At 40.7% G+C, this 18,495-nt stretch overlaps 1 protein-coding gene across 2 annotated transcripts in view; it reads right to left on the minus strand.

The window, feature by feature from the left end:
- Positions 1–1,303: 1,303 nt before the first annotated feature.
- Positions 1,304–18,495, minus strand: part of KIAA0907 (KIAA0907 ortholog) — a 17,867-nt gene continuing 675 nt past the window's right edge. The window contains exons 2-14 of one of the 2 annotated variants that reach the window (XM_005867552.2): positions 17,850–18,066; positions 14,202–14,330; positions 13,760–13,839; positions 12,370–12,422; positions 11,957–12,120; positions 10,997–11,208; positions 9,950–10,010; positions 9,260–9,317; positions 8,764–9,017; positions 5,733–5,924; positions 4,713–4,825; positions 3,475–3,566; positions 1,304–2,586 (exon numbers count right to left, since the gene is read on the minus strand). In XM_005867552.2, the coding sequence (XP_005867614.1) occupies positions 2,387–2,586; positions 3,475–3,566; positions 4,713–4,825; positions 5,733–5,924; positions 8,764–9,017; positions 9,260–9,317; positions 9,950–10,010; positions 10,997–11,208; positions 11,957–12,120; positions 12,370–12,422; positions 13,760–13,839; positions 14,202–14,330; positions 17,850–18,066 (1,825 nt within the window). In that variant the 3' untranslated portion in view covers positions 1,304–2,386. Of the gene's footprint in view, positions 2,587–3,472; positions 3,567–4,712; positions 4,826–5,732; positions 5,925–8,763; positions 9,018–9,259; positions 9,318–9,949; positions 10,011–10,996; positions 11,209–11,956; positions 12,121–12,369; positions 12,423–13,759; positions 13,840–14,201; positions 14,331–17,849; positions 18,067–18,495 lie in introns of those variants that run through there. The other variant, XM_014540832.1, reaches the window with a different exon arrangement.

Consider the following 18,495-nt stretch of genomic DNA (forward strand, 5'->3'; position numbering starts at 1 on the left):
CCCTCCGGCCGCCGGGCCTCAGTTCCTGCCACTCGCCGCCGAAGGCCCTGGGGTAGAGCATCACACGCCAAGCAGACAAATGTGCTAAAATGACTATTTACACAAGTCAGAAAGGAGGACGGCATGTAGGAGGCAGCCCCGCCCCCTCCGGCCGCCGGGCCTCAGTTCCTGCCACTCGCCGCCGAAGGCCCTGGGGTAGAGCATCACACGCCAAGCAGACAAATGTGCTAAAATGACTATTTACACAAGTCAGAAAGGAGGACGGCATGTAGGAGGCAGCCCATTGATGGTCCTCATAGATGTTTCTCTCTACAATCAATCAAAACGTATTTCAGAAAGAAAAAGAGGATGTGATAAGGAAAGTACTCAGGGTTGTCCGCTGCTTGTGATAAACTAATTCGGCCAAATGTCAGGGTTAACAGGAAATGGTACCCACCAAGTCCTCCCCAAAGCAGGACTGGAGAGTTTACTGCTCAAGAACAGAAAAAGCAAATTTCCCCAAAGAATAGCTATGACTTGGGCTTTTGAAAACAGTGGATCAAGTCTCAAAGATCAGATGTTCTAGTTAAGCAATTTTCAACCTTTTTTGTCTCATGGTACACATAAACTAATTACTAAAATTCCGTGGCACACCAAAAACTTTTTGCTAATCTGACAAAATAGGTTAGAGAAACACGGATTTACTGTTTCACTTACCTAATCTATGCATTCATTGGCTGATTCTTGTATGTGCCCTGACTAGAGATTGAACCCACAACCTTGGTGTATCTGGACAATAATCTGTTTTCCAGAACATTCTATATGTTCTGTATTTTAAACATATATAACTAAAACCTATTAAGCTAATTTTTGTTTTGTTGTAAACAAACTACCCTCCAACAGGAAATAAAATTAGAATTTTCAGGTGGCCTTGAATTAAACATGGAAATAAATGAAGACTTTATCATTATATTCCTCTATTTAGGTACCGGTACCTGAAGGAACTTGACACCGGGAACTCTGTTGAAACTTCTGCCCATCCTACTTCCTTTTTGAGAGTGTTTTTCCAATAATTTGCATTTCCGTTAAAAGTGTTTCATTCATCCAGTCCCTTTAACCATGAGAGCTAAAACATTGACATTTTTCATCTGAACTTCTAATGGTTTACTTTGGAAAGTCAAAACTCTGAACTGTATGCAAGCTTTTGGGTCCATGTATGTATTTTTCTGGAGGGGTCAGAAAGTCATTGTGCTATGAGTAAACAAGTTTATGAATTTTAATGTATGGATGGGTTATGGAGTTAAGAACAGAGATACCACAAGCAGAATATTTATACATTTATTTATAATGACATTATGGTCTAAATATTTACAACATATAGGAAACCAGAGGATACGTTTATACAAAGCCAGCCTGCAAAGTATTCAAATGTGCAAAAATGACAGTTCAGTATCTCAAACTACTGATTCAGCAGACTAGCTCCTTCACTTTCACACATTAATATTTGATACAAAAAAGTTCTTTTGGTAAAACTGTAATGCCAAGAAAAAGGACAAGTTGCCATTTCAGTCACTAAGTCCACCATCCTATTAGGAGCAGTCAAGTCTCTCTATTTTAGCTGCAACAGTTCTGAGAGAGACAGACCACTGTGTTTCATTTCTATGATAAATTCTGGCCAGCTTTTGATCAAGTAGTTTTCTGACCCAGTTGAAGACAAGAGCTTAGAAGAGCAATAAAAACAGCAATGGCTATCTGAGACAAGTGTGCCTGAAGGTGCCAGCTTTGGATCATTCCCCCAAAAAGACACAATAAAAAAAATAACTTCATTTTCTCACCCAGGATCCAGCTATACCTGACAATTTTAAACTAGTGAAACAGCACTTGCCAAAACAGAAAGAACCCAAAAATGGAATAGGAGTGAGGAATCTGTAGATTTAGTACTGAAAGGAAAAGATGGTCTTAAAATCATTTCCCTACTAATAAATAGTAAGGCTTGGTTTGTAACAAGTTATTATCAAAATTGACCAAACAGTAGTAAAATACAAATAAAACTGTCTACATCAGAATAGGGGTTCTTCATTTGGAAAGGCCAGACCAGGTCAAATGTATACAGGAATGACCCCAATGGAATGCTGCGTTGAACAGCACATTTCACCGAGTGTTAAATAAAAAAGCTTCTGAGTCAAATTTGTGATCCCACATAAATTTTAACAGATGCTATGCCACTGAAGAAAAAAGGATATTTTAAAAAGAATGAAAGCCTTTTAAGAAAGGAGACACTGCACCTCTAACTTCTGCCAAGGTCCACGATGGTTCCCAGTACAGGCCAAAGTCTTGTTAAATCAAATGCATGCATTATTGCTAAAGAAGAGTCACCGAGGGTCAAAAAAGTCTGTTCCACTGTTTCCTACGGGGCCATCCAGAATGGCATCTGTTGTTTAGCTCGTGGTTGTGATGAAGGGAACTGATATCCCAAACTCCAGCCCTGTGGAAAGCTACTTGCATTTTTATGGCCCCCGTGTTCCTCCTCTTCGTCAGATGAATCTGCAGCATAAGCCACCAAGCCAAATCCCTTCTCTGTGGTTTTCATCTTCTTAACTGGATAATCTAGAATAGAGAAAAACAACCCAAACCCCATTCCCCGCCGAGAAAAAAGATAATACCATAAATTCGTTAATTAAAAAAAAAAAAAAAGATGTTAATTTTAAGTGGTTAGTTGGACGCCATTTTGAGGTCACAGGGTCAGTGGTCACCCAAATGCGTTGAAGGTCACACGAAAAACAGCACCAGCATCAGCAAATGTGAATCCACCAGAACCATGTAAGAAAACAGAGAAAGAAAAAAGAAACACACACACACAAAAAAAAAAAGAAAAAAAAAAGAAAAAAGGAAAGTTAGCAAGGGCATCTTTTGAGGCCGATACTTCACCTTTTAAAGAGTTTAAAGAAAAGAAAAAAATTAATTTTCTTCTGTTCATTTTTATTAGGACTAAAGGGAAGGAACAAAAATGTTCCCATGTACCTCTACAGGATTTAAGAGTTCTGGGATACTAAGAAGCAACCTTTTTTTTATAATAGCCACAGGCTGACCATTCCCAACCAACAGAGCTATGAGAGGAGACATGGCTCAGTTCCCAATACAAAAATATTGATCTTTAATTCTGTTTCAGATTACCTCCAAGTATTTAGATAACAAGGCAACAAAATTTTGAAATGACCTACCAATCATTAGTATTTCCTAGGGTTTTAATGTCACTGATGTTATGTATAAAATATAAGTCGACTGACTCTTTTCTAGACACACGTCGGTTGAAAATAAAATGCTGTGTAACTATATGCTGTCCGTATGAATAAAAAGAAAAGTTTTTTCATTAGATTGTAGAGGTTGGATTAAACACCTAAATGTATCGCACCTGAATGAACATCAGGTTAGAAAATTAATAGCTTAGCACCAGTCTTAGCCACTCCCTTAGTCCCCCCGTTATACCTTACTCACCATGGCTCCCTGTTAAGGTCCCAGACCCATTCCTTTCATCAGACTCTGTTTTTATTCCAGTCACTGGAAAGGCTGGTGGAGGCATCAACTGCCTGTTAAAAAAGAAACACTCTTTCAGACAAATTCAATCAATTCTAAATTCTCCTATAGATAAGCAGGGGAATAACAATACAGTTTGCAGATAACCTTTCAAGTTCACATTAATTTCAACCTTCAAGCTGTTTTCAAGTTGTAAGATTATGAGGCTTTGTCTACATAAACAGAAGGCCATGCCAAAAACAGAAGGAACTGTTATGGGAAGTGAGCTCCCTCATATGAAGGTTAATAATGACAGAGGGAGAATCCAAGCACTAGATGGCAGGCTTGACTCGGGTTCAAGTACCTCCATCCATGATACTCGATTCTAAGTAGCAAAATGGCTTGATTGTGTAACTACTACCTACCCTTTAAAAAAAAATGGCCAAGATACAGGTACAATGAAAGTAAAGGAAGATGACTGAATAAGCAAGCATGGAATTATTCAAAGCTAAGTATAGCTGCGTCTAAGACTGGGGAAGTTATATCATTGTATTTTCCATTACTGCATCAACTACAACAGGAACTTGTTTGCCCAAGTGATTTCATTTCAGTATTAGAACATGGAAACTTGTAGCAATGATCATTATTTACACTAATGGTACAAATGACATATGAATATCTATACTAATAAAAGGGTAATATGGTAATTAAACTGGGAGACCTTCCAGACAAAGCCATGGTGGCAGGGCGAAGGCAGAGGCGGTTAGGAGCGATCAGGCCAGGAGGGGAGGGCAGTTGGGGGTTAGCAGGCCCGCAGTGGGGGGCAGTTGGGAGCAATCAGGCTGGCAGTGGGGGGCAGTTGGGAGCAATCAGGCCGGCAGTGGGGGGCAGTTGGGAGCGAGCAGGCCGGTGGAGTGGGGACAGTTGGGGGCAAGCAGGCTGTTGAAAGGTGATCAGGCCAGCAGGGGGGGCAGTTGGGGGTGAGCAGGCAGGCAGACAGTGGTTAGGGGCGATCAGGCAGGCAGGCAGGCGAGCAGTTAGGAGCCAGCAGCCCCAGATTTCAAGAGGGGTATCCGACTGTGGGATCGGGCCTAAACCGGCAGTCAGACATCCCCTGAGGGGTCCCAGATTGGAGAGGGTGCAGGCCCACCCCACCCCCGTGCACGAGTTTCATGCACCGGGCCACTAGTATTCATATAATTACGTTCCAACTAACTTACCTGTCCCTCTCTCGCTCTTTGCCTGAGGAACTTGCCGCCTTCGATCCTGCACCTTCAATCTCATTCTGACTGGAGAAGCCTGTACCTAAATTAGTCATATGAATGGGTCCATGCTATGAGCAGAAAAATACAGTGGCATTAGCAAATCTACAACTGCTGTATTGACTTTAGCTCCTTAATGTAACTGTCAAGTGCCTCATCTTTCTGGTAAATTGCAGTAAACTGCACTACAAAGCTCCTTGAGATCTGGAGCATAACCATAGTCAGAGTAGAGATTATTTATCTGTTGGGATGGTTAGGGATGTGGTGATTCATTATGTTATGTCTCTGTTCTCAACTACCCATAACTTAGACGGTTTGTACAAACCTAGTTATAAGCTATAAAAATATTTCAAAGTTTGTTTCAAAAGAATGCTTCAAGGATTCCAGCAAAAAGTAAAGGTGCTTTTCCTGATAAAACAAAATTGCACCAAACTACACAATCTTAAAAAAAAAAAATCCTTAGTGAATGACTGTGTTTATAATTATGTATATGCAGATTCACTGCATTTTTGACACTTTTGGTGGCGGGGGGGGGGGGGGGGGGGGGCATCGGAGAAAAAAAATCACCACCTTTTTTGGGGAGAGAAAGGAAATCAAAAACTGAAATCCAAGGTTTTAAATATAAACTACATACTGGTAAAATGAGCTTTCAGTGAGATGTGTAGGGAAGTAAGAAGTATTAGAGGCTTGCAAGTGTATGAATAAGAGAAGTCCAGAATTCTACAGAATTCCTTCTAGATGCTAGTCAGAGACTTCTCTAGGTGGAAGGCTTTGTATGCCCAAGGACAAAACCCACTCAGAAGGAATCAACTCTTGCTTTAAATTAATCCCCCAAGGATAAAAACCTAATCTAAGTAGATTCCAGAAAATGGAAATCCTAGTATTGGGAGGACAGTTGATATAGATGTGAATTTATCTTTATTTAAAGGGAGAATACAGAATAAGATTAGGAAAGTAAGACAGGATATTTTATTTAACCTGGTATCCAAGAAGTCCAGATTCTCGTTCATCTGGTAGCTCCTCCGTGAATCTCCTCTTCTGTGCCTGGGTTTGAGTTGGGGTTGGGAGTGGGGGCTGGGGCTGGGGCTGGGGCTGAGGTGGGGGTTGGGGGCCGGCAGGCAAGGCAGGTTTGACAGGAGTAGCAGGAATAAAAGGCCCACTCATCGGACTCTGGGACAAAAACAAACCAAGGGGGGGGGAAAAGTGTGAGAATCCCTAACTAATGAAGAAGTAAACAATGAAACAATGATTATAATATACTTTAATGATCAGGAGGTAGCACATGAATCTTTCACCTTCTGGTACTTAAGTTTCCTTCATGTATAATTTTTAAAAATATGTTTTTATTGATTTTAGAGAGAGAGGGAGAGGGATAGAAACACCAATCGGCTGCCTCCTACATGCCCTATATCCTGGGGAGCATGCCCAAAACCTGGGCATGTGCCCTGACTGGAAATAGATCTGGTGACCTCTTAGTTCATGGGTCTACACTCAACCACTGAGCCACACCAGCCGGGCCCTTCATGTATAATTTGCTAACAGTATTACCTAGCCTTCCCACCTTCATGGTAGAGAAACATGAAATTGATAATCTCTACAGCTTTAAACTCTCAGGTAAACCTGTTGTGCATTTGAGCTATTAGGAGCAAACATGACCTTTAACAAACAAAAACTCCAGCCACTTACTTAGTTCAGAAGTTACCAAGCAACAACACTCTTACTGACCTCGCTGGTTTTGCTCAGTGGATAGAGCATCGCCATGTGGACTGAAGGGTCTCAGGTTCCATTCTGGTCAAGGGCACATGCTCAGATTGCGGCAGGCGTGGCTCAGTGGTTGAGCCTCAACCAATTAACCAGGAGGTCATGGTTTGATTCCCAGTCAGGGCACATGCCGGAGTTGCAAGCTTGATCCCCAGCAGATCAATGATTCTCTCTCATCATTGATTCTGTTTCTCTCTTCCCCCCCCACCCCCTCTTTCCTCTCTGAAATCAATAAAATTATATTGAGAAAAAAAAAAAAAAAAGAAAACATCAATGATGAGAATCATTGATCAGCTGCCTCCTGCATACCCCCTACTAGGGATTGAGACCATAACTGGGGCATGTGCCCTTGACAGGAATCGAACCCGGGACCCTTCAGGCTGTAGGCTGATGCTCTATCCATGGACCCAAACCAACTAGGGCAGATTTCTTTCTTTCTTTTTTTTTAAGTGAGAGAGGATGGGAAAGGAAGAGAAACATTGATGTGAGAGGGAAACATAGATAGGCTGCCTCTGGTACCCACCCTGGCCTAGAATCAAACTGGCGACCTTTTGGTACACGGGACACGCTCCAACCAATTGAGCCACACTGGCCAGGGCTACTCCCATTCTAGATAGAAAGAAAACCAAAGCCTCGATAGGTTATATTATATCCCAACATCACACAACTCAAACGTGGGAAAGCATATCTATCTCTAAACCCCAACTGTTAATCACTCTGCTATACTGCTTTCTCATTACAACCGAGTGTGGCTCAAAGCTGGAGAACTATATAGCTCTGCCTAAATATAAAAGGTAAAATAATTATGACTAGAGACCACAACAGAATTTAGTCCAGAAGTCTTTTGTTGTCTCATACTGTACAACCCTCTTCAGTGCTGACAGCCCACAGGCAAGGAGGCTGGGCAATGGTTCGAGGCAGCAATTTACTCTGGCATGGGTACACTATGAGAAGCCCACGGAGAAGGGCCCACCATAAATCCATTACCATGCTCTCTCATTAGTCTCTCCCCTGCCTCTGAGAATGATGTACATAATGTATCTAGATGAGCTGACTACTTCTTTCCTAAAATTCTAGTTTCTTACAGTTTGAGAAATAAATACCAGCACTTACAATCCTTATGTTTGGCAAGTTCCCATATATCTTGGCCTAGGAACACCTGCATATGAGAGTTCTAAGATTAGTAATTCCATTCCAATCATCTAGAGATGTAGTATAGGCCAGCCCCTTTCTCCTTGAGCACTTTTAAACTATATAAAGCCAGGTGCAGGCATATGATGGCCCACAGTATGGCACACTATGATTCTGGCCTGCTACCTATTTTTGTCAATCAAGTGTGACTGGCATACGGACACGCGTGTTTGTTTGGTATTGTCTGCAGCTGCTTTTGCACAACAACAGCAGGGCTACAGTAGTTGTGACAGCAACCACGTGGCTTACAAAGCCTAAAATATTTAGCATCAGGTACTTTGTAGAAAGTTCACTGACACCTGCTCTAAACAACTATAAGGTGGCAAGGCTCATGAAACTGTGAACTTCAAGATGAACAGACACATGTACACATTATTCCAAAGTACTCAGGTAGTTTGTTGGTGGTAAGAGAGGAAGAAGATACTAGAGCCCTGGCTGGGTAGCTTAGTTGATTAGAGTGTCATCCCGATACACCAAGGTTGCAGGTTCGATCCCCGGTTACGGCACATACAAGAATCAATCAATAGCTTTGGCCAGTGTGGCTCAGGTTAGAGCATTGGTTCTCACACCAAAGGGTCTCGGGTTCGATCCCCAGTCAAAAGTACATACCTGGGTTGCAGGTTTGATTCCCAGCCTCGGTAGGAGTGAATGCAGGAGACAACCAGGCACACGTGTTCAAGAGGCAACCCTTCAATGTGTCTCTTCCACACCAATGTTTCTTTCTCTCTCCCTTTCACTTTCCCTCTCTCTCCCCCTCCCCACTCCCTTCCAGTCTCTCTAAAAATCAAATGAAAATACATCCTCAGGTAAGGATTAACAATAGCTACAAAAAAGCCTTTTAATTTTAAAGTATTTTAAATTAAAAAAGAATCGACCAATGAATGCATAAATAAGTGGAACAACAAAATTGATGTTTCTAATTTTAAAAAAATTTAAAAATGGGAAAACAGTATTTCATATTACATACAATTTTTGAATAAAATCACCACTTTTCCACTCTTTCCCTGCCCCAATTTTTTCTAATTCAATGGTATCATTTCATATTCTGACATCTTACCTGTCCAGTGCTAGCTGGAGGCTGCACTTGTGTTATCGGGTATTGTGTAGGCACAGGTGGGACTCCAGTAGGTAATGCTGGCAAGACTCCAGGTGCCAATGAAACAGCTGGTGGCACTATGCTTGGAACTCCATAGGGAGGCTGAATTGGCTGCTGAGGAGGGGGAACAACAGGGTAACCAGACTGATAGCCATTGGATGGATAATATGGTGGTTGAGGAGGGACACTACTTATAGCAGAGGGTTGTGTATAGCCTGAAGGGGAAGAAAAAAAGTGTTTAATCAGCTGCAGCAGAATGAGACATTTTAGCTGAATATTAAACTTAATCTTCAGGGAAGAAAAATACTGAGGCTCAACTGGCTTTCCAAATTACCCTAAGTTGAAGGGAACACTATTAGTGCCCTGGCACAATTAGTCTAGCCTCATGTATCAATATTTTATTCATAAATATCACTAGCAAAATATTTTATAGTTAAATACTTTAAGACATACACACCTGGTAAAGGTACAGCAGTATTAATCTGATTCACAAATCTAGAGTATTCGGCATGAACCTGAAAGAGAAGGGAAAACAAATATGTACTATAGATTCACAATTCCATACTGAAATAGCTCCTGAAGAAGAACTGCATGCCAACTGTGCCCCTGGCTAGGGAAATATGACTTCCTTAAAAAGAATGTTAGTTGCTAGAATGGTGTAATGGTTTGAATAGTGTCATGTGTGTCCCTCCCCACCCCCGCATATTCATGTCTGCCTGTAACTCAGAATATGACCTTATTTGGAAACAAGGTATTTGCTTGGAGGTTGTTAAAATGAAGTCAAACTGGATCAGAGCAAGCCCTAAATCCAAAGACTGCTACCCTTAGCAGAGGAGATAAGAATGGAGTTATGCTGACACAAGGCAAAGAATGCCAAGGGCTACAGATGATCACAAGAAGCTAGGAGGGAGATGTGGGATGGATTCTCCCACAGAGCTTTCAGGAGGAACCAACCTACCCCACACCTCAATTCTGGACTTCTGGCTCCCTGAACTATGAGAGAATACATTTCTGTTGTTTGAATTTTGTTGTGGTAATTTTGTGTGGCAGCCTAGGAAACTAATACAGGTGGGGAAAATAGCTAAGACACAGTCTAAAATGGCAGTAGCTGTTCTGAGTAAGTATGAGACAGACAAATATAACTCACTGTTTGCAAGAGATTCTCACAGAGCTTCTTGGCAGCAGCAAGGCCTTCTGGTTTGGGATGACTGCAAAAAAATTAACAACCAAAAATTCAAAAGGAAGAAAAATAAAGGATATAGGATTCTGTTTTCACTTTTATGCTGCTTTATAAACTTAATACATTCAATGCAGCACAAATCTAAGCTTCTGAAAACCACTAATTAGGGACCCAAAATCCTATATAATAAAAGCCTATTATGCTAAGTGTCCAGCTGTCCAGTTGTCCATTCAACCAATCAAAGCATAATATGCTAATGATATGCTAAGGCCGCTTAACCTCTCGCTATGACGTGCACTGACCACCAGGGGGCAGATACTCCGACTGGTAGGTTCCCTTACTGCTGGGGTCCGACCGAGGTCTCAAGGTCTCGGGACTGAATGAGATGGGCTGGACATGCCCTGGAGCTCTCCTGAGGTCCCTCCCCTGCAGTCCCTCCCTGTCTAGCCAACCTCTCTCATCCCTCCCCCACCCCTATCGTGCACCAGTGGGGTCCCTCAGCCTGGCCTGCGCCCTCTCGCAATCTGGGACCCCTCGGGGGATGTTGGAGAGCGGTTTTGGCCCAATCCTGCAGGCCAGGCTCAGGAACCCCACTGGTGCACAAATTTGTGCACCAGGCCTCTAGTAATGTTTTAAGTCCTTTAAGGTACAACTAGTATTATTACCACATTATTTTATTGGTCTTTCTCTGAGTAATAGTACTTCGTGATAAAAAGAAAAGACATTTAAAAATATTGTGATAGGTTTAAGTCAAAGTTATTGTAGGCTCATGACAGCTCATTTTAGGATCATAGACTTGTATAAAATCCAAGGAGTTGCATACTAAAAAAAGATAACCTATCTCCTAATCCAACAATTTTTATTAGCTAATTATAAAGTGATTACTCCTGGTATTTACCTAAGTTCTTTCACATTACTACTTATTAAGCCCATTTTTCTCTTCCTCCTTCTGAATCACTGCTGTCTGTACTGCTAAGTTAACAAGGATTTAAATGTTCTCAGCTCCATCCATACCTGATGTAAATATACATAGGTTCAAAAGCTTCTCGGCCAGATGCTGGCTCAATGCACCCTGAACCCTTGCCTCGTAGAAAGACTTTGGCACCCGTTTCGATCTGAATGTGCTGCAAATAGGAGCAGCCTGGACCTTCCACTTTCTCTTTGACATTAAAAGTGGGCACAGCATGTTCCAGACCCACAAATAATTTATCTTGAACATAATGCATCTGTGGAGGAACAGAAAGATCAGGTTAAACAGAGAATACAAAGTTAAATCCAAACCATGGAAATCATTATACAAAATATTTTCATTCCCCAGATACATTTAATTACTTCCAGAATAAGGATCCCCTATCATTTCTATCAAAATGGCATTAAAATAAACCTTATCAGGTAGCTTAATTTAAATGAGAACTACAGTCCACATACCTACCTCTCTGCTCAGCAAAACCTATCTAAGAGGTGAAAATCCCAATTCAATACTGAATAAGCATTCCCAGTTCCTCTCAACTGATATATGTTAAGAAATTATAGCAAAGACAGTTTCCTGTAAAACTGGAGTAGAATGTTGGGTAGTGCAGTCAGCCCTGTGATATTCTCCAATAAGGGCTGCTCTCTCCAACCCTTTTTTTTAGGAGGATTGTATCAGCAGAGTCTTACTTCATCAGACTCAGCCTTCTTAGTCCTCCAGCTACCATCAGGTTTACAAATATCAATTCAAACCACTAATTTTAAACGTACAATGTGCATACTCTTTCATCTATCAAAAGCCCCTTTCTAGAATATGTCAGAAAGAAGAGCTGTGTGCTCAAATGTTCACTACTACATCTTGGACACCTAAATGGTCCATTAATCTGATATCAATAATGGTAACTTTCAGGATTTTACTTCTTTCTTCATACTTTCTGTATTCTTTGGCATATATAATTTTTATAGAAATGATAAAGCTGTTAATGATCTCTCCACAAAACATACCCCTGACTGGAAGGGAGGCTTCTGGCTAACAGCTGGAGACAGCTGCGTAATGGGCGCTGGTTGGTGATAGACCGTGACTGTCGCACCATTAAAAGTTGGACTTGTCCCCGTGGCAGCTTTCACCACCCCATTGGTAATAATTTCTTTGATTCGGTTTACAGCTCCTAGGGAAAAGCACAGAGAGTAAGATACTATACCAAAGAACTGAATGAACTGACTAGTACCCAATGATAAACACAGGCCAATACTTAATTATCTGAGCATTAATCCATTTTATAGGTGACCCAAATGTCTGGCTCCCAACCTTTCTAAACCCCTATGTACATTCATGAGTACTTCATAAATAATATTACACACATCCCTGTACCTTGCTTTTCACAAAAAGTGATATGTGAGCCAAAAACATTACTTACTGTCCACTAATTCCCGTGTCTGGCCCTGAACATGAAGATATAATGGACGATCCCTATAAAGAGAAATATAAAATGATGATTCCAAACTGGTAATAACCAAAGAAAGAGCTAAATGAGTCACCAAAAATAATTTGTAACATTTAAAGCTTCCAAATAAGTGAAAGGAACTATACAGCACATGGAAACGGCTATTGCTAATTTCTAAGAGCATGGTTTAACAGTGGAGGAATAATTAAGTCAATGTTAAAGATGTTGTTTTGTCCTGGCCAGGTGGCTCACTTGGTTGGAGTGTTGTCCCATACATCAAAAGGTTGCGAGTTCGATTCCCAATCAGGGCACATACCTAGGTTGTGGGTTTGATTCCCAGCTGGCGCATGTACAGGAGGCAACCAATAAATGTTTCTCACATCGATGGCTCTTTCTTTTTCCCTCTCTAAAAATCAATAAAAACCAATCCTCAGGTGAGGATTAAAAAACTAAAATTGAATACTGGAAAAGATGAAACTAAACTAAGATGAAATCTTTATAGATAACCTACAACTTATAATCATCAGAGCCATTAAGGAGTCTTGATAAAAAAAATTGTCTAGCCCTGGCTGGGTTTCTCAGTGGTTAGAACAGGGGTTGGGGAACCTTTTTTCTGCCAAGGACCATTTGGATATTGATAACATCATTCGCAGGCCACACAAAATGATCAACTTAAAAATCAGCCTGCTGTATTTGGTTAAACATTTAATTAACTCACTCCTAATGCCTTGGCAGGGCCAGACCAAATGATTTCACAAGCCTCAGACCAACATTCCCCACCCGTATAGAGCGTCCACCAGCGGACCAAACGGTATTGGGCTGGATTCCCGGTCAAGGGCACGTACTTCAGTTTCAGGTTTGAGTGTGTGTGTGTGTGTGTGTGTGTGTGTCTCCCTCCCTCCCTTCCACTCTCTAAAAATCAATGGAAAAAATATCCTCAGGTGAGGATTAAATTATTTTTTAACTTTAAAATAGATTACAACAAAGTATGAACTCATTTGTTAGGGGAAATATGTCCATAAAAAACAGTTTACAAGTATCACATTAAGTGTTAACAATTATTATCTTCTTTTACACTTTTGCATAATTTGTTGTCTTCAATAAAGACACTGTGAAATTAAAAAAAAAAACATAGCACAATAGAAAAAGAATAATTGCAACACTTCTTGTATCTATTGAAGATGTCCTGAATTCTGCAATAAAGCATATATACATATACATAGGTATATATCTATTAACCAAAGTAGCTACTGCATAAACTACTAATCAAGCACTTACATATACTCCCTAAGAATAAAATATATTAAGCTAATGTGAGTCATATACCCAGCCCTTCCCCAAAGTAGAGGATATGCATACGCACCCGGGTCCTACTTTGGCCTTCTCCTCAGTGGTCATGAACCTCCCTCGAGTTGACACTGCAGCCCCACTAAGTCGGCTGATCTAAAAAGGAAATTTTCTATTAAAAAGATGATGTGGCAATTGATTTATTTCAATGACAGGTAGCAGGATAGATTTTCCCCATCCATCCATTCCATCAATAAGGTAGAAATGAGTTATCTCTGCTATCTGAAAATCTAGTTCCATTGTTTCTTACTCAGACCACCCCAGGGAATTCACACATAGCTATTTTTTTTACCATCACTAAGAAGTTCGTCTGCAGTTAAATCAAACGCAACCCTAACTTTGGAGAGTATGACCCAAATACACTAATAAATATCTGATTCATGTCTGTCCTTATTTAGCAGTCTTATTTTTCTAAAACCACATCCACCCACATTCCCCAAAGCCCAACATCTCCACACCTCGTCTTGAGTTTGTCCTCGAGTCAGCAAGTTCCTACATGTGAGAGGCACGTCATTGATTTCTACTTCAGCTACCACCAGGTCATCCTTGCTTTTACTGCTAGTTAAGCCTTTTCCAGGGGCCTGAAGCTACAAAAAGAGAAATTAGATTAAAAAGTTTACATGATGAACTATCTTCTTAATGCCCAATTCAAAAATATACCTTCCCAAATCCCCCTTTACCTGCCTACAAACATACTTGGAAATGCTCCTTGGTCATTCTTCATGAATGAAATAACATGCAAATAAAACCTCACTATTGTCGATCTATGAACCAAAAGGTCATGGTTTGATTCCTGGTCAGGGCACATGCCCAGGTTTTAGGATCGACTCCCAGTGGGGGCATGCAGGAGGCAGCCAATCAATGATTCTCATTGATGTTTCTTCCTCTCCCTTCCTCTCTGAAATCAACAAAAATATATTTTAAAAATAAAATTTTAAAAACCTCACTAAAATGATACCAAGTACAATCAGTTTACTTGAAGGCTGCCATCAGATTTCTCTATAATCTTGGCCATGTGTGCATTTTTATGACCATGTAATTACAGAAACTCTATGAATTAGAAGGGCCAAGTCATGATGCTTTGCAGTTCAATTAGCTAACCATGTGTGTAAATACAGGGTAGAGCTCAACACACAATTCAAAATAAGTAACTCATATACCACACCTGTGTAATGGGAAGTAGCCTTTGTGTAAGGCTTTTAAGTGTTAACACTATGGTCACAACATATCAAATTCAACTAATTGTATCTTTCAATATCAAAACCCTTAAATTGGCCCTAGCAAGTGTGGCTCAGTTGGTTGGAGCGTCTTCCTGTACACCAAAAGGTGGTGGGTTTGATTCCCAGTCAGGGCACACAGCCAGACTGTGGGTTCCATCCCTAATGTGGGTGAGTGTGGGAGGCAACCAATCAATGTTTCCCTCTCTCTCTCTCCCTTCTAAAATCAATTTAAAAAACAACAACCCTTAAATTGTATCTAATTAACATTCCACCCCATTACTCTCTAAGGAAGAGTGGGTAAAAAGTCAAATAAGATCCTAAAATCTGGAGACACACTAAATAGACACAATACATATCTCCTTACCTTTGTTTAGCCCTCTTCAGCATGCATTATACATCTTATCTCACTGAATCCTTATGGCAGGCATATCAGTATTGTCCAACAGAACTTTGTGTGATGATGTAAGTGTCCTCTAGCTCAGCCGTCGCCAACTGGTGGTCCATGGACCACTGGTGGTCCGTGAGGTCCGAAAGGTTGGCAACCACTGCTCTAGCTGGCAGTGCAAAATGGGTGCCACTAGCCACATATCTACTGAGCACCTGAAATGTGACTAATGTGACCAAGAAACTGACTTTTATATTTTATTTTTAATTCAAATCTTTAGTCACATGAGGCTAGTGATTATGGGACCAGACTTAACAGATATATATATATATATATATACCAACCCCATTACAGATGAGGAAACTGAGGTTCGTCTGTCAAAGCCACCCAACCAGTAGCTGGGGATTCTGGGATTTAAACCTAGGTATTCTGATTCTAAATTCAGTATTTATGCACCATGCTGCCTCTTGCTGAGTTCATTTACCATTTTAAAAATTACTTGTTAGAGAAAAAATGAGTCTAAATGATTAACAACAGTATTAAGAATTTTAATATTCATGGAGCATTCCTTCTTCATCAGTGTTCTTTTAATATTTCCTTGTAGACCTTAGAAATGGACAGTTGACTCATACAATCTTTGCAAATCATTAATATAAAATGAGTAATAAACTTCCAAGTCATTAAAATTTCTCACCAATTCTGCAGAACTTGAATATTTAAGTATCCAGACAGGTTATGGCCTACTAATAAACATTCTGTTAGTGTTATCTACTGATAAATTAGAAGGCTAACAAAGAATATCATTTTCTTTTTTTCCAGTTTTATTGAGGTATAATTAAAAAATAAAAATTGTATATATTTAAGATGTACAACTTGATGTTTTACTATATGTATACATTGTGAAATAGTCACCACAAACATGCTAATTAACAAATCCATAACCTCACATTCATTGCATTTTCAAATACAGAACTCAACTCTTCACAAGGATGGCAAATTTAAGCCAAAAAAAGTTTTAAAAATTGTAATTCCAGCCAAAACCGGTTTGGCTCAGTGGATAGAGCGTCGGCCTGCGGACTGAAGGGTCCCAGGTTCGATTCCGGTCAAGGGCATGTACCTTGGTTGCGGGCACATCCCCAGTAGGGGATGTGCAGGAGGCAGCTGGTCGATGTCTCTCTCATCGATGTTTCTAACTCTCTATCCCTCTCCCTTCCTCTCTGTAAAAAACCAATAAAATATATTTTTTAAAAAAAATTGTAATTCCAATGGAATGGGCTGCCTTGGAATATACTGAACTCTACAACTCTAGAGGCTTTCAAGCAAAAGCTAAACATCCAATTGTCTAAGGCGACTCTGAAGTGGACGTCTGTGCCAACCACTTACATAGATTCTGGACAAGTACCTTTACATTCATGAGCCTAATTTTCCTCACCTATAAACTGGTGACAATAATTCATTTCATAGAAATGCTGTAAGGATTTCTTTTAAGTGCAAAGCATGCATTCTGGCAATACAAACACAGTCGCTATATACTCATTATCCTATAGGAAAATTCTTGCATTCTATGGCAATTAAGTTAAAGGTTTCCAAGTTCAGATCCATTCTAGCTGTAAGGGAGTTTATAAAATGTTCAAATAATTTCCTCAATTGTGTGAAGACAACAAAACCATATATATATATATATATAAATTATTTTATTTCTTGTGTAATTGCACTTTGGTTAGGCAGACACTAAAAAGTTGAATCCTAACCCGATACACCAAGATTGTGGGTTTGATCCCTGGTCAGGGTGAACATACAAGAATCAACCAGTGAATGCATAAATAAGTGGAACAACAAATAGAGGTTTCTTTCTCTCCCCCTTCCTCTCTCTAAAACAGCGGTTCTCAACCTGTGGGTCGCGACCCCTTTGGGGGTCGAACGACCCTTTCACAGGGGTCGCCTAAGACCATCGGAAAACACATATATAATTACATATTGTCTTTGTGATTAATCACTATGCTTTAATTATGTTCAATTTGTAACAATGAAATTGGGGGTCACCACAACATGAGGAACTGTATTAAAGGGTCGCGGCATTAGGAAGGTTGAGAACCACTGCTCTAAAATCAATAAATGAAAAAAAGAATTTTAAAAAGTTGAATCTATCGATTATTAGAGACATCTGAAAGTTCACTTGATTTATTTGAACTCCTTTGACTTTAGGGAAAATGCACATGTATCAAAAAGCATATTACATCCCTGCTTTACATGATTAAACTTAAGCTGAACGTAGTGAAAACAGACAAAACGAGCTATTTGGTCCATAAATGTAATCAACCCAACCAAAGCTGCCTCGTCAAAACAAATGACAAAACTTCTGATACGTTCCAAAACTAAGTGACCTTTAAATTACCGTATCCCTGTTTTCTCCCTCATTAATACAAATGACTGTGAGATTACAGGATTACAAAAAACCCTCTTAAAATTGCAATTAGCAGAGTCCCTTCAACTTCAAATACCTTCTCAGCAGCATTCTGGGTTGGTTTCAGCTTCCCTTTGGCCATGAGCATGGCATTGATCTTGGCAGCCACAGCGGCAGCGGCATCTAAGGCTCCAGAGGGAGCAGCTGTGGTGGCCCCAGGACTTCCCCCACTGCTGGCCACCTCCCCACCTGGGACTGCCGGTGGGAGGAAGAGAAGGGGGGCTGGAGCTGGTTGGTCCCATTTGCTGCGGCGCCTACAATAAGTAAGAGAAAAATAATAGGCCCTCCCCCCAAAAAAGCTTTCACTTACAGTATACTATTTTTCCCTTGCTGTGCCTTGGCACCCCATTCCCTTGACACCTTCGAAACTCCTATCAGGGCTTCAGATTACCATCTTAAATAGACAATTACTGCATGATTTCCCCAAATGCTCACTTCTTTCAACCCTTTTCCAAAATCTACTTCCTTTCTCTTCCGTCATTCCCATCAAAAGACTTCACTCTGTCCCACAAGCCCTCGTTTTCGCCTTCCCCTCGGCCCGCACTCCCAAAAGTCCCTGCTTTCCTCTCCCCTCTGATCCCCGCCGGCCTTTTTCCGGGGCCCCAGGCCTGCTCACCACCCTTCCCAACAATCCGGCCCCCCCGATAGTACACTCCCACTTCAGCGCCCCTCTACCCACACGC

The sequence above is a fragment of the Myotis brandtii genome, unplaced genomic scaffold (assembly GCF_000412655.1).
Source record: "Myotis brandtii unplaced genomic scaffold, ASM41265v1 scaffold250, whole genome shotgun sequence".
In the NCBI taxonomy this organism is placed as follows: Eukaryota; Metazoa; Chordata; class Mammalia; order Chiroptera; family Vespertilionidae; genus Myotis; species Myotis brandtii.